Source organism: Cladophialophora carrionii (assembly GCF_000365165.1).
Source record: "Cladophialophora carrionii CBS 160.54 unplaced genomic scaffold supercont1.2, whole genome shotgun sequence".
NCBI classification, from domain to species: domain Eukaryota; kingdom Fungi; phylum Ascomycota; class Eurotiomycetes; order Chaetothyriales; family Herpotrichiellaceae; genus Cladophialophora; species Cladophialophora carrionii.
In genome coordinates this window covers 623,400-650,951 of record NW_008481827.1, presented here as the reverse complement: position 1 = coordinate 650,951, position 27,552 = coordinate 623,400, and the positions used below count along the sequence as shown (strand labels likewise).

The following is a 27,552-nucleotide window of genomic DNA, read 5'->3' as shown; positions in this document are numbered from 1 at the left end:
AAGCCTAACTCCTTTCTCTCGTCCCCTTCCTCCCTCTGCATTGCCTACTTGTGAACCACGTGGAGATCCCGGATCAGGTTGCTCCCTGTCCCTTACCTGATGGTAAACCACGTGGAAGTCCTGACCGGTGCGTTGCGTGACGGATCGCCTTGGAGTCGATTGAAGTCGGAGAGACTCCCGTGCCTCCGCCGTAGGTGCGGACTCCGTTTTGCCGATGTGAAAGGGCATTCCACCCCCATTTTCGGTCGTACGCTGATCGCCTGGTCCTCATCCCCCACGACCCGGCGACTCCCCGGACACGTGACGGGAGCATCCATTCAACATAATGCTTGCACCATTGTAAACACACCACCTGCTGAGCACACGATCATCTCCAAGAAACAGCCAAGATGCCTCTAACACTGTACGACAAGATCTACCAAGAACATCTGGTCAACCCTGATGACAAGGAGGCACCATTGCTGTACATCGACTCGCACTTGATCTTTGAGGTGCCAACGGCCCAAGCATTTGACGGACTCAGGAAGAACAATCGGCCAGTGAGAAGGACAGACTTGACCCTCGCAACGGTTGATCATAATGTGCCGACTGACGACCGATCGAAATATCAGGATGCAGTGTCTTTCGTCAAAGAGCCCCAGGCCAGGACTCAAATCACACTGCTCGAGAAGAACATCAAGGAGCACGACATCAGATATTTCGGTATGTCCGACCGACGCCAGGGCATCGTGCATGTTGTAGGTCCGGAGCAAGGACTCACGTTGCCCGGATCGACTCTATTCTGTGGAGATTCGCATACCCCTACCCACGGTGCTGTGGGCGCCCTGGCCGTGAGCGGTGGCACTTCAGATATTGAACATGTGCTGGCGACACAGACGGTCCTTCAGAAAAAGTACAAGAACTTCCGTGTCCGGGTCGAAGGAGAGCTTCGTTTGGGCGTCTATTCCAAAGACATAATCTTGCACTTGTTGGGCAAGATTGGTACGGCTGGTGCCACCGGGTGTGTTATTGAATTCTGTGGTTCAACCATTCGAAACCTCTCCATGGAAGCGAGGATGGTGCTGTGCAACATGAGTATCGAGGGAGGCGCTCGAACCGGCTTGGTTGCACCGGACGAAGTGACGTTCGAGTATCTGAAAGGACGACCACTTGTCCCTTCTGGGGCTGAGTGGGACAAAGCGATGGCATACTGGAAGACGCTATACAGCGACGAGTACGCGCGTTGGGATTTCTCTGTCGACATCGATGCAGCTGATATAGCTCCTTCCATTACTTGGGGCACTTCGCCGGACGATGTCATTCCGATAACTGGTCACCTTCCAGATCCAACTGATTTTGACAAGGAGGAGCCACTCAAAGCCGCCGCTATCCGCCGGGCTCTGAAATACATGGACTTGAAGCCGAAGACGCCTGCAACAGATATCAAGATTGATCGCGTTTTTATTGGATCTTGCACCAACTCGAGGATTGAAGATTTGAGGGCGGCCGCAAGGGTGGCGAGAGGGAGAAAGGTGGCAGATTCCGTTTATGCAATGGTCGTGCCCGGCTCAGGTCTCGTGAAGCAGCAAGCGGAGAGCGAGGGCTTAGATGTGATCCTAAAAGCTGCTGGGTTTGACTGGCGTGAAGCCGGCTGTTCGATGTGCCTTGCCATGAATCCGGATGTGCTTACTCCTGGCGAGCGATGTGCTTCCACAACGAATCGAAATTTCGAAGGCAGGCAAGGCCCAGGTGGCAGAACTCATCTCGTCTCCCCAGCAATGGCCGCCGCAGCGGCCATCAAAGGTCACCTGACAGATGTAAGGGAGTTCCTGACCACGGGGAATGGATCCATCGCAGTGACCCAACTGACGCTGGAAGGCGACAAAGTCAGCAGTTACGGGAAAGTGGCTTCCAGCGCATCTGCACCAGACTCGGAAAGCCTAAATGGCACAGTTGCAAAGCGGCCAGCTGAGCAAGCGAAGCGCAGCGTCGAAGGCATTCCCAAATTCGACGTTCTCCATTCTGTCCCGGCTCCATTCAACATGCGAAACATCAATACCGACCTGGTCATCCCAGGAGATTTCCTCAAAACCACGAAGAGGACCGGCCTGGGCCCGCACTTATTCCAGGAATTGCGCTACGACAGTACCACGCATGAGGAGATACCTGATTTTGTTCTGAACCAAGAGCCATATCGCCAGTCCAGGATTTTAGTGTGTACCGGGGAGAACTTTGGATGCGGCTCATCTCGAGAACATGCAGTCTGGGCCCTTGTCGACTTTGGCATCCGATGTGTCATTGCCCCTTCTTTCGCATCCATATTCTTCAACAACTCCGGCAAGAACGGCCTCCTCGCAATTCCACTTGACGACTCCGCGGCAGTGGAGAAGATCCATGCTGAAGGCCTCGCTAAGCGTGAGGTCAAAGTGGACTTGCCGAATCAAGAGATACGAGATGCTGATGGTAACCTGATCGCAAGCTTCAAGGTGGATGCGTACACAAAGCATTGTTTGCTGAATGGGTTGGACGACATCAGCAACACTTTGATGAGTGAAGAGAAGATCTATGAGTTTGAGACAAAGCAGCAGACGAAGTTTCCCTGGCTGTTTGGTCGCATCCGCAAGCTACAGTCTCCGAGGCGACTTGGCCTCCACCTGCCAGGCGCACAGGATGTCTTCGACTGGTAGCGAGGAGGGTCGAGGACGCTGGGCTTTGGTAGCATTCATCGGACATAGCAGTTCGGTAGTATTCGTGATTCAGAAGCTCATTGACCTGATTTGCCATCCTCACTTTGCTTCCAGGAAATATTCTCAGCGCTCGGATAATGTTGACTCGGGATCTCCATCTTCACCGGCAGAAAGTACGCGGAAATTGGCTATAGCCAAGCTCCTAGATCCAAGTCCGCCGTTGTTGCTGTTCTTGGCACCAAGCAGCAGCATTCCTGCGCGATATGCCCCCACGACTTTGGAGATATAGGCGTGGAGGCATGGGGGACCTCATCGTGGTGGCGTCGGAGTTTGACCGCTGAATACAGGGAAGTTCGCCAGTCTTGGCATGCTGTCGACCGGAAGGTAGCTCGCTGTGCTCGACATGATTTGAAGCAGCATCATCAATAATTCAAGACACAATCCCGAGACAGCCGTGAAGAGCACTCAAGCCAAGGACCTCGCCATGACTATCGCCTACCCGACCGTGTCACCACTCAGCTGTGGCTACCTCTCGCCGCCAGCGTCGAAATTTCTGGCAGACGCCCCGGATGGAGAGAAGTTGACCATGCCATCGATGGCATTTCTGATCCAGCATCCAGCATCGAAATCCAAGATCGTCTTTGACCTGAGCATCCGCAAAGACTTGACCACACTACACCCGGGGCTTCAGGCACATTTGAAAACGAGGATCCCGCTGTGTAGCGAGAACGATGTGAAATCAGCCTTGGCCCTCGGCAATGTCGAGGCCTCAGATATTGACTATGTTATCATCACCCATGTGCACTGGGATCATACTGGCACCCCGTCCGACTTCACATCAGCGACCTTCATTGCCGGGCACAATACGGACAAACTTCTCAGGAATGAGATGGGCCCAGATCTGTACAATCCCTTCTTCGAGCGAGACCTGTTGCCGGCAGATCGCACGATTGAGCTGCCACCAGTGCCAGGCTCGAAGAAGGGCGAAGTATTTGACAAGGCCCGTGGGTGGTATTGGCAAAGCTTGTCTCCCATCCACAACGCCATCGACATGTTCAACGATGGAACCATTTATATCGTGGATAGCCCAGGGCACCTCCCTGGCCATCTGAATGCGCTGGTTCGAGTTGCAGTGGACAAATGGATCTACCTTGCCGTTGATGCATGCCACCACATGCGGATCTTCAGAGGCGAGACAGACTTTGGATCGTGGAAAGATGAGAAAGGCCGGACAGTCACTATCCACAAGGACCTTGACGCGGCTTATGAGACGTTGGACATTTTGCGGAAGTTGCAACGTGAGGGCCTGAATGGAATCCCGGTAGAGGTTGTCCTAACCCATGATGGGGAGTGGGAGAAAGCGAACGCGGACCACTTCTTCCCAAATCATCTGTAGTCGCACGATGCGTCGGTGGTTCTGACGCGTGGTAGAAGAATGTCAATCGTCCTTGAACAAGCGAGGCAGACACAAGCCAAGAAGCACTTGTGCCCTTCTAAGCCCCTCCCCCTTCCAGCGTGTGGAATGCACCTGTCATGGATAATCTTCGCCGCGCCTACGCAAGAGGCAGAGCACGTCCATTTGCGCCCATTTGCTAGCCGAGCATAGCGATCATGTCGGCACGTTCTTGCCGGAGTCAGAGCACGTTGGCTCAGCGCCGTTGGAGTGAACCGAAATCTCTCTTGTCAACCACACCGGTGTCGTCCAGGGTTGTCGTTTTTTCACATACGGTATAGTAGATTATGCGCGGAATAGCTCGTGGGGTCATGCCGCCTTCAATGCCACGAGCCATGACTGTCGCGTGTAGCTGCAGCGAGGAGGTGGGTACGGGGTCTTTGGAATGAACCGAGATCTCCCTTCTGAGTCGTACCTCTCCCATCCGGGATGTCGTCTGCCTCGCTCGGTATATTGGAATGCCTGTGTGGTGCATCGTGGGGTCATGTCGTCCTCAATCCCACGAGCCACATCTCCAGCCGGTAGACGCAGTCCCTGCAGCAGTAGTCCTTATTGCTCTGAACCACATGGGGGTACGGAGCCTCGTCCATACTGACCGAACTCACCCCCACGAAGTCAATAATAGTTCGACCATGTTTCGCCCCGGATTGGAGACAGTTGGAGACACTGTAGCTGTGCCTCGTGATAGTGGCGTCGTAGTGTGAAGCGGCACATTTGGAGAGCCTCTCGTATCCCTGGCGATCTACCGCGGCATTTCTCCCCCAGGCTAAGCGCAGGACAGCGCAGGACGGCGCACAACCGATTCTGCCCCGAGCAGAACTCGCCTTGCCAGCTCTTGCTTCGAAACCATGCTTGGCACAGTACGCTCGAGGTGGTCGAGGGAGGAAAACGACGCAAGAACAAGCAAATGGCCAAGACATCACAAGACGACGGCCAAGCTTTGCTGAGGTCAGTGTGTGGGCTCACGATGATCACGGCGGATTCACGGCTGACCGGACATACGAGATACGAGTACGGAGGAGTGCTTGGCTCGCGGTGACAATTCCGCTCCGCCGGCGATGTTGAATAGCCGACTTTTTTCCACAACACATTCCATGAACTGGAGACAGGTGCAGAACAAGCTGCGGGCAGGCGACAGGTTGGTGCAATAAGGCTACAGGCTCGGTGTCATGAGGCTAGACGTGTGAGGCGGATCCCGACCGGCAGGTGACGATGAACTCGGTTCCAGGCACACTGATGCCCTTTCTGTACCCCTGCCTCTTCCAGTCCACCTCAAAGTCTCTTCCATCTCGTTGTCTACGTCTACGTCTAGATCTACCCAAGTGCATACAACGAGACTTGCACCGGACGGCACGAGTCCATCGACCTTCACTCTCTGAGCAGAATGCCTCTCTCCGGTCTAGCGCTCTCGAACCACCTCCAACCTTTCCGACATCGACAACGTCGTCCACCTCAACCCACCTCAACCCAGCCCCGGATGACTACTCGCGCAGCATCTTTATTGACAAATGCGTCATAACCATTGCCTCCGGCAGCGGCGGCTCCGGCTGCGTGTCCTTCCTCCGCGACGCCCACATCTCTGATGGTCCACCGAACGGAGGCGATGGCGGTAGTGGAGGAAGCATTTACATCCAAGCCGTGTCGGGGCAGACCTCTCTACACAAGCTAGCCCGCAGGGGAATCATAAAAGCAGGACGGGGCATTGGCGGACAAGGCAAATCGCAAGGTGGGCGGCGAGGAGAGGACATCTGCGTACAAGTCCCCGTGGGTACCGTGGTGCGGGAGATCTGGCGGAGCGATCCCGCCGTCGAGGAGGAACACCGCCTGAAGGAGCTGCGCGCTACGATGACCGACGACGACATCCTGGCCCTGCCGCCCGAGCAGAGCGGCCTGCGGAACAAATTCGTCATCTACGCCGGCGCGACAACCACCGCCGACAGGACCCAGATCGCCGGCACCCTCCCGTCGCTGACCTCGTCGATCATGAAACCCCGCCGCTCGCACCTCTCCATCCTCCAGCCGCCCGCGCCCATAACGCTCGACTTGGACAAACAGATGGAAAGTCCCATGCTCCTCGTCGCGGGCGCCATAGGAGGCCTAGGAAACCCGCACTTCGCGACAAAGGAAGACCCGAAGCCGAAATACGCCACAAAGGGCGCCCTCGGCGTTCGCATCAAGCTGGAACTCGAGCTGAAGCTGCTCGCCGACGTCGGGCTGGTGGGCCTCCCCAACGCCGGCAAAAGCACCCTCACACGCGCGATTTCCAACTCCCGCACCCGCATCGGAGACTGGGCATTCACAACGCTCTCCCCCACCATCGGGACCGTGATTCTAGACAACAACGTCGGCCGGCCCCTCGTGCGGAGCGGCGTGCCCTCGTCCTCGCCCTCGCCAGGCCCTTCTACCAACGCATCAGACTCGACGTCCACTTCCACGGCCATAATCCCCCGCCAGCAATTTACCATCGCGGACATCCCAGGACTGATCGAGGACGCCCACCTGGATAAAGGCCTTGGCCTCTCCTTCCTGCGACACATTGAGCGCGCGCGCATCCTAGCCTTTGTCGTCGACCTCTCCGCCGGGGACGCCGTGGCGCAACTCAAAGCCCTGTGGAAGGAAGTCAGTGAGTACGAGAACCTGCGCGACCGCGAAATCAACGCGCAGTCGGAACAACACGGCGGTGAAACCGTCCCGTGGTCACCGTTCGAGGCACGCTCCCCCACGTCAACGGCAGGAGGAGCAGCAGCAAGCGGAAGTGGGGGGCTCGTCAACGAAGAAGGCGCCCCGATCTCCGTCTTCCCTTCGCCCTCTGCGTCTGGCGGCAAGCCGGGCCTCGAACCACTGACTTACCCACCCATTAGCGCGAAGCCGTGGTTCGTGATCGCAACCAAAGCAGACATACCCTCGATCAGTGGCAACGCCTCTCCCGGTCCCGGGGATACTGGCACCACCGGAAGTAATGGTGGTGGTGGTACTCGTAGCGGTCCATCCACACAATCCAACTTCCTCTCCCTGCAGGCGTACATGAAATCCGTCGAACACGGCACGATCGCCCATCCGAGCGGGAAGCCCAACGGTTGGAAATCCCGCATTGCCGCCATCCCTGTGAGTGCGATTCGAGGCGAGGGCATCGACCGGGTCATTCGCTACACGGCGGGCGTGTTGGATAGTCTTGTCGTCGGTCAGTAGGGGACGAAGGGACCATGGTCAGACGGGTTTGCGTAAAGTGGAGAAGATTTGGCTCTGGCTCGGGCTCTGGCTCTGGCTATATGGCCAAAGCGGGAAGAATTGACGAGGAGCGGACACGGCGAAAGGTTGAATACATACTGTAGGCGATTAAGTGCGTTTGCGTGTGCGTGTGCGCATTGCGCGGGATATACAAGCGACGCGGAAACCTGTATAAACGACAGCGTCGTAGAGACGACAATCTACATGTACGATAGGGCGACCGACTGCACCGTCCATTTCCATCGAGGCCCAGCCCACCTCTCGAATCTGCGAGAAATGAAATGCCGCGGTGACGTTTTAATGCCGTGTATACATCGGGGATTGGCATCAACAATCGCCTGACAACGCATTATTCACATTACTATTCCAGGGAAACAGTGGTGAAAACCAGGATCAGTACGGAGTAGACTCTGCAGTATTGGAGGATGCATCGGCAGTATTCAGCTATTGTGCCGCAAATGGCTAAATCTGCCTCGGTAGGGCGATGCGCGCCCCTGAGGGACAGCGAGCATCACCAAGAGATATTGGTGCTCTTGGATACGGTCCCTGTCGGACACCGTTCCTGCCTCTACAAGAACCCCAAAAGAAGACTCTGCACGGGAAAAGAACCGCGCCATCTCAACACCGGACTGAAGAAACAAGGAAACCTTAGTGGGCCACGTCAGCATGGCTAGGTTGCCGACATGCTCCTCCCATACTGCTGGGCGTGCAGCTGCAGCAGCGAGCGGTAACTCTCGCTAGACTCCCTCTGTTGCTCTCTCCCCGTTTTGACTCTAGGCGGGGTCAACCACTAGAAGTTCCGGCCTGGAGGTCCAAAGCTGCTCGCCTGGCCGACTGGACCAACTGGCTGCCCAACAATGCCTCCAAGGGGACTTGTGTGGTGGATGTGTTGACTGTGTCCCAGGATGGGACTGCCAATCTCTCCCACGCTGCCTCGAGGTGGTTGACTAGGGGTGTCTTCGACAAACTTGACCACTTGTCCTCTGGATTTATCCATGATCACTTCGAAGGACCCCCCTCCATTCTGTGAATTGCCTTCCGTGTCACAAATCCCTAGCATCTCGTCCATCGACACTGACGCTTCTCCAGGTACTTTGAGAGTTTCGAGTTGACGCAGAACCGCTTGAACAGGATGATAACCTTCGGGATTGGCGGCTGGACTTTGGGACAGCTGACGACATGCTTGAACGAGCATCAATCTTACTGCGATTGGACGAGGTAGATGTGACCTTGAGATGGGCTGAGGGCCACCGATAGCCCCGAATGGCGGCTGTCCCCAGCCTGGGCTAGGTCGCTGTACGCCGGGCGGTCCCCAATTTGGACTCGGTGTCATGGCAGGATTGAAGCCGCCCCAACCAGGACCTCCCATTCCAAAGGGTTCTTGCTTGTGTTCTGGGAAACTGCTGACGAAGGGTAGCCTCGCAGATCCGGGTGGACCAACAGGCGGGAGATTTGCTCGCGGATCGGCCGTATCGAATGGGGCATCTGAATCGTCCAAGAGGGCTTTGCTACCCAGCTGCGTCGTCAACTGCTCCACCTCGGCATCTGGCGTCTTCCCCACCGGTTTCTGCTTGTCTGGCGTCGTGCTAGATGGTCGAGCAATGGGACCTAACCCTCCGGGGCGGCCTGTGAGAGCGTGCTCGTTTGATGGCTGTCTGGAATGCATCTGAGGATTTGGCGGTACCGGTTGTTGATTGACCATCGGAGGTGCTTGGCCCTGGGGCTGTGGAACAAATGGCATCTGCTGACCTGGTTGGAACGGTCGCGGAAATCCTGGTGGATACTGCAGGCCATTCTGAGCGAATCTCTGCTGATTGATCATGGGAGGAGCTTGATACATCATTGGCGGCATCATAGTGGGCATCATCCCAGGAGGCCCCAACGGCGGACCACTGACTCCCAATCCTGGCAGGCCATTCATGTGGAATGGATATTGTCCTCGACCGTGATTGTTCAGCGGTGATCTCGGGGCGGAAGGTTGTGGGTGGTGCAACGGTGGGGGCTGACCGTGCGTCTTTACAGGCTGACCCTGTGCAGGAGTCTGCGGCATTACGGCTGTGGCTGGGGACACGGAACTCCTCGAGATATCGGTGCTGGCTTTTTGGGACCGTGGCGACGAGCCGTGAGAAACCGGACCAGGCTGTGAAGGCTGTCTGTTCCGTACAGGGGTCGGAACTTTGGGAGGAATGGCCGGTGTTGCAATAGCAACATGAGGAGAATGTAGGCTCGGGCCCCGGGATGGAGGTTGCAGGCCTGGTGGAAGTGCCACAGGCTGATGTTTCGGCGGCTGAGGTTGAGGTGCACGATCCCTGGCTTCCTTTTCTGACTTCAGCACAGCTTCCTTTTGTTTGCGGACGTGCTCGTCTTGAGCCTTCTTCTCCAGTTCCTCTTTAGCCTTCCGGTCTCTGGCCTCCTTTTCTTTGGCTTCCCGTTCCTCACGTTCCTTCTTCTTGGCCTCTTCTCGCTTCTGCCGCTCGCGCTCTTTGGCTTCCCGGGCCTTGCGTTCTTGTTCGATCTGTCGTTCACGTGCTTCTTGCTGCTTTCGGTGCTTTTCAGCTTCCTTGCGGAGTCTTTCTTCCTCGGCAGCCTTCTTTTCAGCTTCTCGTTTCTTTCTCTGTTCTTCTCGACGCTGGCGTTGCTCCTCTAGTCGCTTCTCTTCGGCCGCTCGGGCAGCAGCCTCTTGAGCCGCCTTTTCAGCATCCTTCTTGGCCTTCTCCTCGTCCTTGACTTGCTTTTGAAGGCGCTTCTTCTCCTTCTTCTTGGCAGCTTCTCGCGCCTTCTTCGCTTCTCGTTGGGTGTCCAGGCGAGTCTCTTCGTCGAGTTCTTCGAGCAACTTCTTCTGTCGTTCTGCTGCCACTTTCTCTCGATATGCTGTTAGGACGCGTTGTTCGAACATCCGTGCGGCAAAGATTTGGAACATCCGGCGACCTTCTTCCATGCGCTGTTCTTCGGTCATGGAGTCCTAAGGCAAATCTGTCAGAGCTTCCGCGTACACAATCGTCGAGCACCACTGACCATGTCATCGCCCTCATAGTCGTCCTCATCTTGCGAGTCATATTCCTCGTCGTCTTCCTCGTCGTCATAATCATCATCGTCGTCTATGGGAGGATGATTGTGACCTTGATGGAGATTTCGATGAGCAAAAGCCGAGGAAGGATAACGAATTTCTTCCTCACGTTGCATGCGTCTCTCCGCCAATTGCTCCATCATGTCAATGAAATGCTTCCCGTCATTCTTGAGCAGGTCGTCTGCTACCGTAAGGATGCCATCTGTACAATGTGTCAGTCCTGCCTCGCCAAACGGATGAACAGTAGGTCCAGACCCTTGACCGTGAGAGAATTGCCGAACTGGAAGAAATCGGGAGGACCAGGCGGCAATCCATGGTCGTCAAGCTCGCCATCGTCGTCGCTGTAGCCTTCGTCGTCCTCATCGTCGTACTCCTCCTCGTCGTCATCGTCTTCGAGATCTTCCTCGTCCTCATCGATCTCATTTATTCGACTCCGCGAAGGGTATGAGCCGGCCATCGGATGCGCTCTATTGTACGTCGTTCGGGGTGGTATTAGATGCGGCGCTTGCGAGAGGTCCGTATTGTGATTGGCGAACTGCTCAAGTTCCTCGTAGTAGGCGTCGTAAAGCACTTCGAGTTCCTCCTCGATAGCTGTCCGCTTGCGACCACAGACGGAGCAACTGCAAGAGTGCTTTTGCTGTTCCTTCATCTTTCGCAGCACAGCCTCCTTCTCGACCTTAACCAGCGATCTCCGCTCGTCTTCGCCCAGCTCCAGCCAAAACTGCTTGATGTTCTCCCGTTCAGCCTGCGTCGAAGTGTTCCAGATGTGGTCGCTCGACAGACGCTGCGAGGCTCGCATGGCCGCACTCGACAAAGGTGGGATATTGGAGCGAGAGAGCATGGTGGAGGTCCTAGATAGCGTCTCGTTTGTCGTCTTTGACTTTTTTCGCTTGCTCGTGTTGAGCCACGAACTGTCGCGGACCGCTTCTGCACCTTCTACGCCGTTGGGATCCTCGTCGCCGCTGTAAAATGCTTCCTCAGGACTCTCAATTTCCGGGTATGCAGGATCTGCAGAGTCCTGGTAGTCCGGTTCTTCGGTGAAATAGCCCTTGACCGGCCCTCTGCCTTGTTTGACCGGCGGTAGTTGGCCATTGGGTTTGGCGCCCGCAGTTACGTGGCCATTTGGGAGACTCTTGACGGTTTTGTCCTGCTCCGCGGCTCGTTTTGCAGCCTCCTTCTCTCGCCTCTTCTGCTTTTTGCGGTTGACAGCAGGAGTTGGAGCGGGTTCTCCGGCGGACTCAGTGGTGTCGCCCGTTCTGAGATCGGCATCCGTCTTCGTGGCAGCAGTCTGACTGTTCAAAGATGGGGTGGACGAAGTGGCTGGGCCGGATTTTGGCAAGGGTTGTGTAGAGGCAGTCTTCTTCAAGGGCAGTGGCTGTGGAATGGCGGGATGAACCTGCGTGTTGGCCTTCTTCTTGGAGGGCATGATGCCCAAGCAGTCAAGGGAGCGTGGCTAAGCCCTATAGCGACCTTGAACTGGAGAGCTTGACATCAAAGTCGGGCTGATTGCGGTTTTCACTGCTGGTGGGGTATCACAAATCGGGAGGGAACAAGCACGGACGAAGCGGTATGCTGTCGAAGAAATAGCGAGCACCACAAGAGGAAATCGAGGCAGAGATCGAAGGTGCGGCGGGAGGGTGCGGCAGGAAGGGTGCGTGGTTGCAAGTGTCTGGCGAGTGTAAGGGAAGTCGTTGGCTGTTGAACAGTGACAGTGACAGTGACTGCAGTCCAGCAGCGCAGACAGTCAGTCAGTCCAGTCCAGTTCCGTGGGGCGGCGACGGAGCCTCAAGACCAGGCACGCAACTTGCGCTTGACGGGGCCTGTGCGCTGCCTGAGAAGAGCCACGGCGGTGCGTTCCTGGCGGCGCAGGCAAGAGGCAGGCCCAATTCAAGCCGCTGCTCCCAGTCACTTACAACACCACTGCACAACCACTGCTACAGTTCCCTTCACCCGCCTACAGTGCACTCGGCAACGTTGCCGCCTGAGTAGTAGACAGACGACTTGACTGAGAACCCAGGCGCTTTGAGCGACAGCCTCACACCTCCCCTGCCGTTGCGTGGCATCATTAGCCGTCGAGTGACCGGCAAGCAAGCACTATTCCTGGCTGCGCCTCAAACATCCGTACTTCTTCACATTTGGACCCCACCACCTCCCAGCGAGCTAGTCTCAGACTTCAGAGCCGCGAATATTCAATCCTCAGCTACTCAGAACAACAACAAACCGCGGTTGGCAGTGCCGGGTGCCGGTGGGTGAAGATACCCGCTGCATGCGACCTCAGTTGTGTGCCCAGTTACACCACGCCAAATCCACTTCGCTTGACTTCACTTCAGCTAGCCCTTGGCCTGGCGACTTTAAGACTCGGGCTCTTGCCATCTCCTCCTCTTCTCTACTCGCCTTGCGACTGCTTGTATTCGTCGTAGCCTCTTCAGCCGCCTGCCCATTCATCAATCGCACAGTGGTGTGACCTGGCAGCTTCGTGGACGGAGCCACGAGAGATATCCACGACCATGGCCCAGAATCAGGCTCAACAGAATGTTATGAGAAGGTATGGACGCTCGACGGCCGCAATCTGGATTCCCGTGGCTAACCAGCCAACAGGAAACTCGTCATCATAGGTGACGGTGCCTGCGGCAAAACCTCACTGTTATCAGTCTTCACGCTCGGCTACTTCCCTACTCACTACGTGCCGACCGTCTTCGAGAACTACGTCACAGATTGCCGCGTCGACGGCCGGTCAGTACAGTTGGCCCTATGGGACACGGCAGGTCAGGAAGACTACGAGAGACTGCGGCCTCTAGCATATGCGAAATCACATGTCATTCTTATCGGCTTTAGTGTCGACAGTCCAGACAGTCTCGAGAACGTACGGCATAAGTGGATCGAGGAAGCCCGTGAACGATGTCCAAATGTGCCTGTCATTCTGGTCGGTCTGAAGAAGGACTTGAGAGAAGATCCCATCGCGATTGAGGAGATGCGCAAGAAGAGCCTGAGGTTCGTCAGTCCCCGAGAAGGGGCGGAGATGGCCCAGCAATGCGGTGCGCGGAAATATCTCGAGTGCTCGAGTTTGACCGGAGAAGGAGTGGACGATGTCTTCGAGGCCGCAACCAGAGCTGCTCTCTTGACCTTCAACGGCAAACAAGGTGGAGGTGGATGCTGTGTTATTCTATGAGCTACTGTGACGGACGGCACGAGGCGACTAATATGCTGAGCATTGAATCGAAGAAACGTTCGACATCCTCCTACCAAACCAGTCGTACTTTCAAGAATGGCGCATTCGGAGCTCAACTTTGATCTGATCATGATGGGATTGTACAATGCCAATCCGGCATACGCATACACTTTGCCCATATCATGCTTGTAATGCATGCCTGACGACCAATTTCTTACTGATACTTTAGCGAATTGGCAACGACGATGGATATTTCACGAAAGACGCCTTCCTTACTCTGGGAGTTCGGCGGCCATGTGGTTCCGAAATACGGGCAGCTTGGCGTCGTTGGAGTGAGTGAGAGACAAAAGTTGTCGGCAGTCCCTTGTTGTACATATATGTCCCATTGACCTTGATGCATCCTTTCACACGAGACTGGCCCCTGTCGCCTGACTGCCTTTGACCGAATCCAGATCCACCTCGTCCAGCATCGGTACCAGCGTGTCCAACGTCAGGCATCCTTGCGTAGCTGTCACCAAAAAGTGTTTTGCTCTCGAAGCGCCTCGTTTTCGTCGGCAGCCCCGATCAGGCCATCCAGAGCCATTGGACAGAACTCGAACCCGGGACACACTCCTGGGCTGTCCTGGACCCTTGTCCCACCCGTTTCCACTCTATGGTACAGATTCAATGCTTCCCAAGTCAAGCGGAACCCCTGCAACGGCCGCTTTCCAGCTCCTCGCTCGCTTGCTTCAGGAAGATCACCATCCACCAATATCCAGTATCCAGTATCCAGTCTTCAGGATACCACTACTGTGAATTCCCTCGCTCCCCCAATCCCTTCTCACCCACAAAGGATCAATGCCTCTTCCACGCGTGATCCCAGATCTTAGCTTGCTTGGCCGCGTTTCCTGCGCCATCGCCCTCACCCTCCCCTTCCCCCTCGACATCACCCTCGGTTTGCGTCCCAACGCCCAACCCGCCAGTACTCCCCACCCACTCGACCAACCCCCTCGCATACTCGATGGGGACACCGCCGCCCTTCCTCGCCCCCGACGACCCGACGTGGCTGGAGCCGAGCCCCCAGACGCCGGTCTTCATCTGCGCCTTGCGGAACAGCCGCCCGCCATCGCCGGCGCCGAGGCGCAACTCCTCGTTCGCGTCCCTCATGGCGTTGTACTGTCTCTCCAGCTCCATTTCGCGCGCCTTCTTCACGTTGTGCCGGTACAGGTTCCACGCGCGCGTGATCGTCCAGTGTCGGAGGTGCCTGTTCCGGGAGAAGCGGAGCGGCCGTGGCGTCAGCGTCGTGGGATGGTGGAGGAAGAAACGGATCAAAGCTGAAGGTATGGGTAGTTAGTTGGAGAAACAAATGTAGACCAGGGGCTCGAGCCGTAAGGGGCCGTCGTTGCTTCGTAGAAATTTGGACGTGGATTCAAGACAAGGCGAATATATTGGTGCTTCTGACGGGTACACAACACAGAGAGAAGGAGGAGGAATCAGGAGGCATGTCCTTGGAGGGGAGAGAAATACGCACTTATCCGCCGATCCGGCCTCGCGCCGCCTCGACTCCTCGCGTTATGGACCGTGGTCGTCGAGAACTGCGACTTCGACAGTATGCTTGCTCGGACTGTGGGCTGGGTTGCCGAGTGCGTTGGTCCACGGGCTGGTGGTGCGCTCCGTAAAGCTGGCCGGAGCGGGATCTGGAAAACATTGGCCAATGCGGCTCGCAGCGAGGAGCCGTGCATCGCGGGTGTTCTCACGCAGATGAGGGGAGAGCAGGCTCTGCGATGACAGGCGTAAAACAATGGTGCTGCGGGCGCCAGAACGATGTCAGTCTCTTTCGATGTGACCGGGAAAGAAAGCTCCGCGGACGACCTCGAGTTCTGGTCTCAAACTTTCTGCAGCAAGGCTGAGCTTGGCGTGTTTGCGTGTTTCAGCCTTGCTCCGACTGACTTTCTTAGCCGCGTCCAGTGGGCCAACAGTCTCAAGGGTCGCACAGTTCACCATGTGCCTGAGCATACCGTCTTATTGGGTATCTATCATTGAGTGAAGAAGACATTGCCGATTCATCATAGCTCATTCGCTTGCCTGCTCGCTTACGCCATTCCATCATCCATGGACACTTTGTTGCACCTTGCTTGCAGTCATATCATACAGAAGTATTCATACAGAATACTTCTTCGTCTCCTTATCGAAGTTCATTATCCTCCTCTGGCGATGCGACTGCGCCAACTTCCACCTGCAGTACAGCATTATCGCATCCTTGAGCACAACAAACAGACATCCGCCAACCACACTTCTGCCCCACTTCGTCGACAGCAGTCCTGGCCGACCATTTGTGTAGTTTCGGTACGTCAGCCACGACGTGGGTAAGGCAAAGCTGATCAGGTTGCCCATTCCTGCTGCGACCGCTGGGAACACTAATGCGCCAAGGATCGTCTGCCCGATGCTGCCAGTTTCTATGAATTCTTGGCGCAATATTCGTTGGACATGTTGGTTCTCTTGCTGCGGCTGTACTCCACCTCCGTCATTATCACCACCTGCTGGAGCGCCGCCTTCCTCATCTTCCTCCACAACTGGGCCATGATCATTGATCTCGATTTCAAGAAGCACGTCTCCTTCTTGCGGCTCTTCCTCCTGGAAATCCTCTGCATTCTCAGCTTGCGCTTCACCTGGTTGCTGAACGTGCCCAGGTTGCACCTCTGCCAACCACTTTCTGTTAAGGTCACAGAAAGCCTTGTGATAGCACCAGTTGTAGAACGACCTCATGGCTGGAAGGCAGGCGAACACTGTACTTGGTAGTGGAGGCCAAATGGTATAGTCAATGTCGAACTTGTCGGTGATTTGGGTGGAAAGAAGGACCAGGCTGCTGCCCGGTAAGGCGAAGTCGGCATAATCTGTTCGAGCCAGAATCAGGTTGACCGGTATGAGGCTGTACATCCAGACAAACTCTGGGCGCCGAGCGGTATACCTGAATATTCGATCCGCGTCCCGGTGCCCAAACACCAAATAAACTGACTGAAATCCGTGAAACCACGCTCCAGCCCATAGAGCGCCGGCCAGAGACAGTCCTAAGCCAGGTAAGACAAACTTCCCGAGGGAGCGATCGATAGTGCGAACGCTTTCTACCACATAGTTCCTCGGTCTCGATATCTTGATTTCGGATTTGCATTGCGGACATTGGATAGGCCCTGAGTGTTTGTTCTTGTTCTTCGGGTTCTCCAGGTCGGCTACCCAGTCTAATAGGCATGCTTCGTGAGCTGTCAGACTGCAAGAGCATGGCGACCGCCAGACAGGAGGGTTATTAGGGTCATCTTCACTCTTGTCGCTCATGCATATCCAGCACTTTGGTCCGAACGTTGAGGCACGTGAGGGCGCCCAGGGTCGGGAACCTGGCTCTTGAGGAAGAGTCTCAGGCACTGAGGAGGTATTCTCCGGCAGAGTCGTATTAGAGTCTTCTGAACTCATTGTGAGGTTGAGGACCAGAGAAGAGGAGAGGAGGCTCGGGTAAGAGGTTGCAGATGCTGGATGGCAGACGCTTGCCCTAGTTGAGGGTGATACGGCACGCCTTTGCTGGCGCGTACCATGAGACCCTGGGATAGAGACAACAATGCGATACAGGCGCGCTGGTTGCCTTTTCCTGGGGTAAGGTCAATCCAGGCAAAATGGCTTGATCATGGATCAGTAGGTTGCAGGTATGCAGGTGCAATCGACCGCGGAGACGGAGACGAAGACGTAATTGCTGCAGTGAGCTAGCCGCTTAAGGTTAGAGCATATAGGGCAAAGACCAGGCGGCAAGCGACTGTTGGCTTTCCACCTACTTGAAGACACCCAGCTTCCTTCTCCATTTCAAGTTCACCTCAAACATCTACTGGTTCCTTCGATGTTCTCGATGTTCCCGCTAGAGGTTCGACTGGCAGATAACATGTAGACGGCGCCTTCGCGCAAAGCAGACTTTTCAAACACGCTGTCAAGTCCAGAGCCATCATCGCATTGCTTCTGGTTAGTCGACAGCTGCTTTCCGACGTACACTGGGGGGGTCATTTCAGATCAGCGGCTCCTAACACTCCGGAGAATTCATGTTGAGCAGCTGGTCACACCTATCTGGGGACGCAGTCAAGTTCTACTACGGTGAGGCATGAATTCCGCTCCTACTGAGTCAATGCACAGCCGCCCGAGCTTGGCCTTGTGCATGTGGTAGTAGGCGTTATAGCTTGGATCAACGCGTTGGGCTTTCTTGATGAAGGACGATCATGGGCACGCCAGTTGTAAATCGTCCACGGGGCTCATGGGACTTCCTCCCACTGCTTAAGGCCTTGTGTGAGCTCTTCAAACAACAAACGAAGTCGCAACCTGAGGCAGAGGAGAGACGGTCGCGCCGCCAGCTGAGAAGCCTTAATAGCACATCTTCCAGCACCGTTGCTTGAACCAGCGTACGAGAGCTTCGCGTGCAATGGCAGGATTTCCAAGGGTAAGCCCACATGCGATGAGAAGGATGAGAGGGGCATGGGTGTGAACTCTCGTGTTTACATTGTTCCGTTCCGAAGTGACATCGATGTAGGCGCCCCACTTGTTCTCCGTTCAACGAACATGGGTTTTCCGCTTTCCAGCCTGGCACTTGGATAATCCGAGGCCGTCAATCCATCTGTTGTAGCGCATGTTGGCAGACGTTGCTCGCATAGAATCGAAAAGGTACCAGGGAGAACTATACCACATCTTGTTTCTTTGTCAAATATATCTTTCACCTTGGGCACGCGACTCAGCTCAGCAGACGTCATAGCGACGAAGAGCACCAGAGCGGGTGGCAGAAGGAATATCAGCCGAAGTCCAGACCCGCTGAGCACATCCTCCCCACTCAACATGGCTGCACTCGTACCGAAGGTCGACAATCTCGACCATGTATATGCAGGAGCCGGCGAGGGCAACGACGTGCCCCCTGAGCTGCGACATCGCTTCAGCAACTTGATCAAGACCTTCGGAAACAAATACGGGCAGAAACCAGAATTTGTGTCTCGAAGTCCCGGAAGGGTCAATATCATCGGTGAACATGTCGATTACTCGTTATACAACGTCCTGCCGGCTGCGGTCACAGTTGACGTACTCATTGCTGTCCGTGTCCTCCCACGGGATGGCGGAGCCGAGCCTATAATTAAGATTGCCAACGTGGATCCTAACAAATACCCCTCCAAGGAATATACGATACCGAGCTCGGGGACGGTCGACGTCGATCGGCAGAACCACTCTTGGAGCAACTACTTCTTGGCCGGACTGAAAGGATCCATGGAATATCTTCGAAAACGTTTTGGTGACTCTTTCGAGCCCCGTGGCATGGACCTCCTCATCGACGGCAACGTCCCAGCCGGGGGTGGCCTTTCCAGTAGTGCAGCCTTCGTGTGTGCCTCAGCCCTGGCTGTTATGGCAGCCAACGGCCATGACATCTCGAAGCAGGACCTCCTAGACCTTTGTATAGTATCAGAGCGCTCTGTCGGAGTCTTTTCAGGAGGTATGGATCAGGCGGCGTCCATCTTCTCAGAGAGAGGATTTCTGCTGTATTGTCGATTCTTCCCGACCTTCTCTGCAGAGAATGTCCCTGTCCCGGTATCCAACCCAGAAGTGACGTTTCTGGTAGCTCAGTCATTCGTCACTTCTGACAAGGCTGTAACAGCGCCGATACATTACAACCTTCGAGTCGTGGAATGTACCCTGGCAACCGTGGTATTGGCCAAGTTGCACGACATTGCTCTCAACCCAGACCAGAGCTCACTTGGATTCTGCTTGCGGAACTTTCAGGAGGAGATAATGAGGAAAGAAGGCCGCCTGGACGAACCCATGGCATCTCAAGTGGATGCGATAATCGATATCATCAAGTCGAAGCTCGACAAACAGAGCTATACAAGAGACGACATCGCGAACATCCTGGGTATTTCAGTCGAGGAACTGGAGAAGCAGTATATGTCCAAGTTCCCGATTCGAGCGGAATCTTTCAAGTTGAGGCAACGAGCATTGCATGTCCTCGAAGAGGCTCGACGTGTGCTCAAATTCCGCGATACTTTGACGACGTCCGGAAAGCTAGATGAAGAGAAATTGCTATATCTCGGTGAGCTCATGAACAAGACGCAGGATTCGTGTCGGGACGTCTACGAGTGCTCCTGTCCCGAGATCGACGAGATTTGCGCAATCGCGCATAAGGCTGGTGCTTACGGCACTCGACTTACAGGTGCAGGTTGGGGTGGCTGTACAGTCCACCTGGTGCCGCAGGACAAGGTTGATGCTGTGACTGAAGCTCTCAAACGCGAGTACTACTACAAGAAGTTCCCCGACATCACCAAAGAGAAGCTCCAGGAGGCTATTGTCATCTCCAAACCTAGCCAGGGATCATCATTGATTGTTGGTGCCGCCCTTGACGTGTAGATCGAGCCCCTCTGTATAAAGCACAGGCTGGGCTGACAGAGTTAGACGGGAGGCGACATGGTAGTCTAGGACTCCCCGGCACAGGCTGCTGCTGTCAAGCAGATATACTCCCATGACAAGCCCCCGTCAGAAGACAAGACAAGTTTGTGGGGCCTGCGTCACGGAAGTTTCGAGGCTTAGCCGTCCCTTTATGCAGGGAATCGAGATATCAAGAATCCGGTCACCCGACTCTATTTCCAAGAAGTGTGCGTAGAAAGGATAACTGTGGAGTGCTAGACTGCAGCCGATCAGTAAGTCGTGCTCACTGGTTTTGGACTCCCTGTTTAACGGAATCGTGTCGCATGTCTGAGCTCGTCGAATGGATCTTGCTGGTTATAGTTCTTTTGGCAGATTAGCCATTATGGTGGCTGGCCATGCCTTCAGAAACGACCCGTAATATCATTTCAACATAGGAGCATGTCCCATCCACCTGTCACAGGGTAGCTCCTACGGAGCTGTAGAGGGTTCAAATCCAGCGTGCATGATCGTAGATGAGCCTTTCGAGTAAGGAAAGAGTATCGGTTGAGCAGTGGTTAACTTCAGTAATAGGCAGGGTGATTTCTGGGAAGTCGCCTTTTGAACTTGTCTTAAGAAATACACCCGCCTTATCGATAGCAAAGTGGATACTTCAAGCCTGAGAATCGGTGGTGATCGCCGGAATGGGCTTGTGTGCGGAATTCGCTGCAGAAAACCACGTGATCACGCGTCCTCCCGCGAAGAGGCCCTGGCGTTCACCGGGCACAAGGGAGCGAGCGGTATTCTGTAAGTGCCCAATAATCCGACATCTGGACCACGCATGAGTACCTACAGTTGGCGCGCATCTTCAGAATGACGCCAGAGGAACTGGCTCGCTTTGCCAGCACAGTGGGCGCGTTCTCTGCCGGTCAAATTGACCGGCTCTACCAGCTTGTTGTCGGTGCCGGGGGTGGTGTTGGCGCATCCGCCCTGAACGAGCAGTGGCGCGCTCTCGGACTCCAAGAAGGCAACAATGGCGTCGCTGAAGGTGTGGACGATGGAGTGTGCCTTGACTTCATCGTTGATCTCGCCAGAATCGACCCCGACATCCCACTGGACGCCAAATTCTTTGAAATCCTAGAGGCAGCAAACATTGCCTTGACCACCACCACCACGTCCTCCCCTCGACCATCCTCTCCACACTCCGTCGAGTCCATCGACGAGAACGAACCCCTCTGGCGCCAAGCCGTCGCCCTCGACAATCGCAGATTGGTCTCACAGGTCATAGATATTTGGCAGGATCGAGTCATTGAACGTCGCGCGGCTTACGAGCAATATGAGGATGCTGAAGCCAATGCCGTTGCTGATACTCAATACGGATACAAACTGGCCAAGAGAACCATTGATCACTGGCGCTCGCGCGTCCAGCATGTGAAAAGCTTGGAAGCTATGGCAGCCAGATTGCGCTTTGAGAGGGATGCGTCTAGAGTATTGAGGGCATTGACACTCGCCGAGCGCGAGACGGTCTTCATCCGTGAACGAACAAGGCGGTCAGCGGCCAGATTCCTCGCCATCTGGCGAGAGAAGACCGCGCGGATCCAAGAATTGGAGGACTACGCCGACAGCTTCCGCAAAATCCACGCAGCACAAAATGTCTTAGCACGCCTCTCTGAAACCCATCACCACCATCAAGAGGCTGAATCCCTCGCTGTCACGATCTACGAAGGCAACCTCGCACGGAGGATCTTCAATCAATGGCTCGCACAGTCTCAAGCTATCCGAGTCAATGATGAGCGTGCAGAGGCCGCGGCCGACTACTTCGCCGTGAAACACGCCTTTCAAAAGCTACGCGCGAGAGCTCAATCTCGACTCGCCCAGAAAGAGATTGCTCAAGCCCGCACCCACATCCTCTACCTCAAGTACTTCCGAAAATGGAGACTCGCTGTCAGAGACATCAAAGAGGCCAAATACAATGCAGCCTACAAGACCATGCGTCGCAAGGTCAAAGAAAACATCGCAAGAGCGTCACTGAACCTCTGGAGGGAAAAGACGCGGCGCATCAGAGAGATGCACGCCAATGCGGACGAGTTTCGAGCCCAAAAGCAAGGAGAACACGCCCGAAAGATGGCTCACAGTGCCATCGTCGCGATGTACCGTCATACCGAAGAAACGCAGCGGGCCGAGAAGCTAGCGGACGAATTTTACCACCAAACCTTGGTTCGACGGTTCGGGATTTTCGGCTCGAACTGGCTCATGCCCGCCAGACAGATTCTCTTAAATCAGCGGGTCGCCGACGAGTACCGCGCCACGAGACTTGCCACCTACACGTTAGCTGCGCTGAGAACGATGAGAAACTATGCCTTTAGAGCGAAGAGACTTGAAGAAGACGCCGACACGCTACGCCAACGCAACGAGAAGAAACGCGCTCTAGCACTCTTGCAGAGATGGAGACAAGCAGCCATGCGAGCTCACGAGGATGGAGCCGCAGTGGAGAACTCACTGGTGCCGGCCACGCCGGCGGCTCGTCGAAGCCAATTGCTGGCATCTACCACGCCGGCATACACTCCTGCTACGGGCCTATTTAGTGCCGCTAGTCGCATGATCGCAGAGGATCAAGACGAAGAGGAAGAGGGGGAGGACCAGGAAGAATACATGCGGTCGTCATGACTCGCTGAATTGAACGAGACATGAGCTTATGAACATGATACCCGGCTGATGCCACAAATATGATTGATAGATACCCCAGACAGTTGCTACGAGATAGATGGATTTGGCTGTACAACAGACGACAGCACGCATGCGTCACTTCACAATGGCACCGCTCTGCTCCGCGGACAGCGCTTAATTCCCTTGAAAGTATCCCGAAGATAACTTCTCCGCGCACTCTGCGGACAGGCCTTTCAATTCCCGAAAACAAATCTCGAGGACAACATCTTCGCTAGCTAAGATTAAGCCGCACAGCGGGATGGCATGACAGCTCACTACTCATATCCCCTGCGAGCCACCAAGTACATCCGTCTGCTGTCTTTGGCGCGAAGCACCCGTTACGGGTCATGCAGACATTCACGTTTCATCTACGACGTACGAAGTATGTAACCCGGTCCCGCCACCCATGATATACCGATCGTACAGTAAGGCCCAGTGCTGAGCGTTGCTCCGTGGTAGTCCGGACGTGTCTCTTCTGAAGTATTCCAAAGTATTCCAGGCGAAGCAAAACAAAACGCATTCCTACAATGTACTCCGTACAGCGGGCTCGCGTGAGCCTTTGTTCTCTACCGTACGCGCACTGTACTGTACTGTACCTGGCCGGGTATAGTACCTACCTGGTATGCAGAGAAGCTGATGCTGAATCGTCGAAGCACACACACACACACACAGAGAGAGAGAGAGAGAGCCCCCATATATAACGCGGTTGAGAGTGGTGCAGGCTAAACACCAACACCAACACCAACATCATCGAAGATATATATTCAAGCCACTAGGTACACAATCGCAGCGCCGTAGTAGGTAGCTCGTAGGACAGATTGCTGTGTACGCCGCAGATATTTACAGTACCCGGTACCTGACCCGAGTACCTTACCAAGTACTGGTGAGTACGTACGCCACGCGAACCTTGGAATGTAACGACGTCGGCTCACCACCGTTTACTGTACCACCAGTACCACCAGTACTGTACTGGCACCAGTGCAGATACTGGGGTAGGATGTATGATAATTACCCCATCTAGTTACTCCCACTCGTAGCGCCTTCCACGCTGAGATGGTCCCGAATTGCTCCGTGATCACTCCGTACGTGCCAGACTTGTACGTTTATGCTGCTGCTATTTCAGGGACCCGCCTGCCGGGCGGATCGATCGACAAAGCTGGGTGATAATCTCACGCCTTGCAGGTGGTGGTGCTAAACCCCGCCTGACTCCATTATTCGTACTCGTGCCCTGCGTGCCTGTGATGCTGATGACGGGCGGGTTCCTTCCTAAAAGGGTTGTATCATTACCTAAGCTAAGCCCGGGGGTTACACGCAGTCACGCAGTCACCCAAGGACAGAGACAAGCCTCGAGTTCCGTTCCCACTGTACCCAGCAGTGAATAGCGGTAGAGGGGGCTGGCCTTACACTAGACTACGCATCTGACAGTGCTCGGTACTATTGTACAGAACAAGTCATCGCGCCCGTGATGCGGGTTGCGCACTTTTCCAGCGTTGAACACCGGCTCGTGCCCACTCGCTCTGTCGAAATAGGAAAACCACGACTCCCATTCAGGGGATTGGTGGGTATGAGAGGTTGGGGTCTGAGAGCCTGACTATGAGCAGCTGGGACTCCTGTTTGTATCCTTGTACACGGTGCATAACGAGCCCTATCCAGGAGTACTCGTACTTTATGTCTGTTGATAATTCGACCGAACCGAGGTCGGGCTATTTATGCGGAGGTCCAGAGGTAGGCATGTTGAGAAAGGTATAAGCATCTACACAGTATCAATGCACAGTTCTCGTCAGCCGGCGAGTTTGCGGCCGGAGATTCAGTCAGCGATCGATGGGGCCGTACCTGAGGCGTGTCGTTGTCGGAGGGAATAAATACAATGGAAAAGTGAGAAAAGTGAGAAAGGTGAGAACTCGCTGTATCATTCCCTCGTCAGCCGGACTGAGAAGACACCATGGCTCAACTCGACCAAATGCAAGGTCTAGTTGCCACTCTGATTCTCCTGACAGTAGCATTGCTTGCATACAGATCAGTCATTTCTAGGCAACGTCTCAAAAGCAGCCATCCACTGCCACCCGGTCCCAAACCACGAATGCTCATCGGGAATATCCCAGATCTCCCACCCGCGGGCGCGAAAGAATGGCTTCATTGGCTCAAGCTCAAGGAGCAGTATGGTCCCATCAGCTCGTTGTCGGTACTCGGACAGAACATAATCATAATCAGCGACTACAAGATTGCCGTCGACCTGATGGAGAAGCGCTCGGCCTTCACTTCCTCTCGTCCGGTTCTCGAGTTCGGTTCAAAGCTCTGTGGCTGGGAGAGAGGACTTGCGATGATGCCGTACTCTCCCAAAGTGCGTGCCTATCGCAAGGCACTCCACGCTGTGCTTGGGACGCCCTCTGCGATCGACCCGTTTCGACCACTGATTGAGCTGGAGACGCGTCGGTTTCTGGTCCGAGTCCTCGAGAAGCCCGAGGACGTTTTGCACTTAATACGTACCCAAGCAGGTGCCGTCATACTGAAAATCGGCTATGGGTATACGATTGAGCCTCGTGGACATGACCCTTTGGTCGACCTGGCGGATGAAGGTGTGGATCAATTCTCCAAGGCTTGTGCACCTGGTGCATGGATGGTAGATGTCATCCCTGCCTTGAAGTATTTGCCAGAATGGCTGCCTGGTGCAGGGTTCAAGCGCACAGCACGTCACTGGAAGGCGACCCTTCATGCCGTGGCGGACAGACCGTACGCATTCGTGGAGAGGCAGCTCAAGAAAGGCGACGCGGATCCCTCATACCTTTCCAAGCTGATCGAAACCGATGAGGGAAACTTGACTCCCGAGGCTGAGGAGATTGCTCGCTGGTCAGCCTTTTCGTTGTACACTGGCGGTGCTGACACGACAGTGTCTTCGATGTCGTGCTTCGTCCTCGCGATGGCGTTGTACCCTGGCGCACAGAAGAAGGCGCAGACAGAGATTGATGCTTTCGTCGGCACGTCACGCCTACCTACATTCAAAGACCGCGCATCTCTGCCGTACGTCGACGCTCTGATCAAAGAAGTCCTCCGCTGGCACCCCGTGGCTCCCATGGGTGTGCCTCACCTGACGACGAAAGGTGAGGTGTACAACGACTACCTGATCCCCGAGAACAGTCTGCTCATTCCGAACATGTGGGCCATGCTTCATGATCCAGCCGTCTACCGTCAGCCAGATGTCTTCAATCCTTCACGCTACCTCGGTGACTGCGCTGAGCCAGATCCACACAACATCTCGTTCGGTTTCGGACGAAGAATTTGTCCCGGAAAGCTCTTCGCCGATTCCACTCTCTTCTCAACAATCGCCAGTTTCCTGGCAGTTTTTGATGTAAGGAAATACAGAGACGTCAATGGAAAGGAGGTCGATCCCGAAGTCAGTTTCCTGCCCGGGCTCATTAGTCATCCGAAGCCGTTCAAGTGTGACATTAGGCCAAGGTCGGCGGAGCACGAGAGATTGATCAGGAGCGTTGAGATTGAGCATCCGTCGCCAGAACATGGAGATGCAAAGTATCTGGATTCGGAATTAGCGTAGCCCAAGCGGGTGGTGAGCGAAGAAATCTTCTGGACAGATGACAGTGCTGGCAACTTACTATGATCTCCGGTGGAAGAGGTAGACAGCGATTGAATTGAGCAGAAGGATACAGGCTGCATGACTCGGTAAGATGAGCATAACTTGCAAATGATCACGAGGAGAGCAAGGTCGAGATGAGGTGCACGGCGAGTGAATTCAAAGTGGAAGAGAAATGAGCACGACTTGAAGGTTCCATTTTTTTGTGATTTCCTGACTTTCAGTCTCACCTCACCACGCAAAGTGTCAAGCACGATCGAGCTAACTCCGAACGGTAGATCCCGCCACAACTCTTACTCCTTCCGCTGGTTGCGTTAGTATAGCAGCCGTAGATTCAGGTGACTCTCAACCATCCGACCAACTCGAGTCACAAATGGCAAAGTCCTCCACATGATCCCAGCAACCCCTAAATCCCTCACATGCCCAAGAACTGGTTGCAGCACCTCCGAATCTCACCCACTGCCTCTGCTCATGGTACCCAACTGGACTCCCCTGTCTCTCACAACAAGCGGCTACTAAGCCGAAGTTCATCTCTCGAAAATACATTCGCGAAGCGCGCCGGCCCCAGGCAACCCCAGATCCCCACCATATTCAGCTGCAACCAGTTCCCCTCCACGCCACCATCACACGCTCAACCCCGCAATGGACGTGCAGACCGGACCTCGAATGCTGATTGACCTGCCCCTTCACCCTGCTGGACATCCATGTCGCGAATCCTAACACCATGAAACACAGGAGGTTGCCATGACCACCAGCTTCCCACACTGGATCTGCGAAGTTTGCTCGGATGTGACGGGTCCGGAGCAAGAACACACTATGGTCAACCTCCCATGTCTCAGACCGAGATAAATCCACGTCCCCCTGCTCCTCAACAGGTTCGGTGACCCTGTCGGATGTGACGGGTCCGAACAAGGCACCCTATGGTCTTCACTTGTCTTTCTAGTGCATCACCGTCTCTCAGAACAAGGCGGCCACGTCCACTGAGCCTGGTATCTCACCCCCGAGAGATCCAGTACACAGCCTCATCAACCACCACAAAGCCTGAAAGTCTGTCAGTAAAGGCTACCACGCAGGTATATGACTTCGAGGACCTACCCCACCAACACTAGAGCCACCACAACTCCACTACCACCACCACTATCACCGCCATCACCACCGCTCAATCGTCTCCACACAGCTATAGGCATGTCAGTGTTATCTACGACATGCTGGACTCGTCGAGGAGGCTTACCACCACCAGAGAAAACACCCACCACCAGAGAAAACACCCACCACCAGAGAAAACACCCACCACCA

At 55.0% G+C, this 27,552-nt stretch overlaps 10 protein-coding genes across 10 annotated transcripts; 7 read left to right on the top strand and 3 right to left on the bottom strand.

Annotated features, from left to right (window-relative positions):
* Positions 1-389: 389 nt before the first annotated feature.
* Positions 390-2,666, top strand: G647_02299 (3-isopropylmalate dehydratase, large subunit; the record flags this gene model as incomplete). The annotated part of the gene is made up of 1 exon (XM_008726649.1): positions 390-2,666. One exon carries the CDS (start codon positions 390-392, stop codon positions 2,664-2,666), a length of 2,277 nt encoding a protein of 758 aa, XP_008724871.1.
* A 484-nt stretch (positions 2,667-3,150) lies between these two features.
* G647_02298 (uncharacterized protein) lies at positions 3,151-4,062 on the top strand (the record flags this gene model as incomplete). The annotated part of the gene is made up of 1 exon (XM_008726648.1): positions 3,151-4,062. The coding sequence occupies one exon, from the start codon at positions 3,151-3,153 to the stop codon at positions 4,060-4,062; it is 912 nt and encodes a 303-aa protein (XP_008724870.1).
* Positions 4,063-5,331: 1,269 nt separating this feature from the next.
* G647_02297 (uncharacterized protein) lies at positions 5,332-7,308 on the top strand (the record flags this gene model as incomplete). The annotated part of the gene is made up of 1 exon (XM_008726647.1): positions 5,332-7,308. The coding sequence occupies one exon, from the start codon at positions 5,332-5,334 to the stop codon at positions 7,306-7,308; it is 1,977 nt and encodes a 658-aa protein (XP_008724869.1).
* An 829-nt stretch (positions 7,309-8,137) lies between these two features.
* Positions 8,138-11,840, bottom strand: G647_02296 (uncharacterized protein; the record flags this gene model as incomplete). Its single annotated transcript, XM_008726646.1, has 3 exons — positions 8,138-10,309; positions 10,363-10,616; positions 10,670-11,840. The coding sequence occupies 3 exons, from the start codon at positions 11,838-11,840 to the stop codon at positions 8,138-8,140; spliced, it is 3,597 nt and encodes a 1,198-aa protein (XP_008724868.1).
* A 1,081-nt stretch (positions 11,841-12,921) lies between these two features.
* G647_02295 (GTP-binding protein rho2) lies at positions 12,922-13,583 on the top strand (the record flags this gene model as incomplete). The annotated part of the gene is made up of 2 exons (XM_008726645.1): positions 12,922-12,959; positions 13,013-13,583. 2 exons carry the CDS (start codon positions 12,922-12,924, stop codon positions 13,581-13,583), a joined length of 609 nt encoding a protein of 202 aa, XP_008724867.1.
* Positions 13,584-14,417: 834 nt separating this feature from the next.
* On the bottom strand, positions 14,418-14,756 carry G647_02294 (uncharacterized protein; the record flags this gene model as incomplete). The annotated part of the gene is made up of 1 exon (XM_008726644.1): positions 14,418-14,756. The coding sequence occupies one exon, from the start codon at positions 14,754-14,756 to the stop codon at positions 14,418-14,420; it is 339 nt and encodes a 112-aa protein (XP_008724866.1).
* Positions 14,757-15,722: 966 nt separating this feature from the next.
* On the bottom strand, positions 15,723-17,027 carry G647_02293 (uncharacterized protein; the record flags this gene model as incomplete). Its single annotated transcript, XM_008726643.1, has 1 exon — positions 15,723-17,027. The coding sequence occupies one exon, from the start codon at positions 17,025-17,027 to the stop codon at positions 15,723-15,725; it is 1,305 nt and encodes a 434-aa protein (XP_008724865.1).
* A 1,392-nt stretch (positions 17,028-18,419) lies between these two features.
* Positions 18,420-19,970, top strand: G647_02292 (galactokinase; the record flags this gene model as incomplete). The annotated part of the gene is made up of 1 exon (XM_008726642.1): positions 18,420-19,970. The coding sequence occupies one exon, from the start codon at positions 18,420-18,422 to the stop codon at positions 19,968-19,970; it is 1,551 nt and encodes a 516-aa protein (XP_008724864.1).
* Positions 19,971-20,837: 867 nt separating this feature from the next.
* G647_02291 (uncharacterized protein) lies at positions 20,838-22,631 on the top strand (the record flags this gene model as incomplete). The annotated part of the gene is made up of 1 exon (XM_008726641.1): positions 20,838-22,631. The coding sequence occupies one exon, from the start codon at positions 20,838-20,840 to the stop codon at positions 22,629-22,631; it is 1,794 nt and encodes a 597-aa protein (XP_008724863.1).
* Positions 22,632-24,612: 1,981 nt separating this feature from the next.
* Positions 24,613-26,220, top strand: G647_02290 (uncharacterized protein; the record flags this gene model as incomplete). The annotated part of the gene is made up of 1 exon (XM_008726640.1): positions 24,613-26,220. The coding sequence occupies one exon, from the start codon at positions 24,613-24,615 to the stop codon at positions 26,218-26,220; it is 1,608 nt and encodes a 535-aa protein (XP_008724862.1).
* Positions 26,221-27,552: the final 1,332 nt, after the last annotated feature.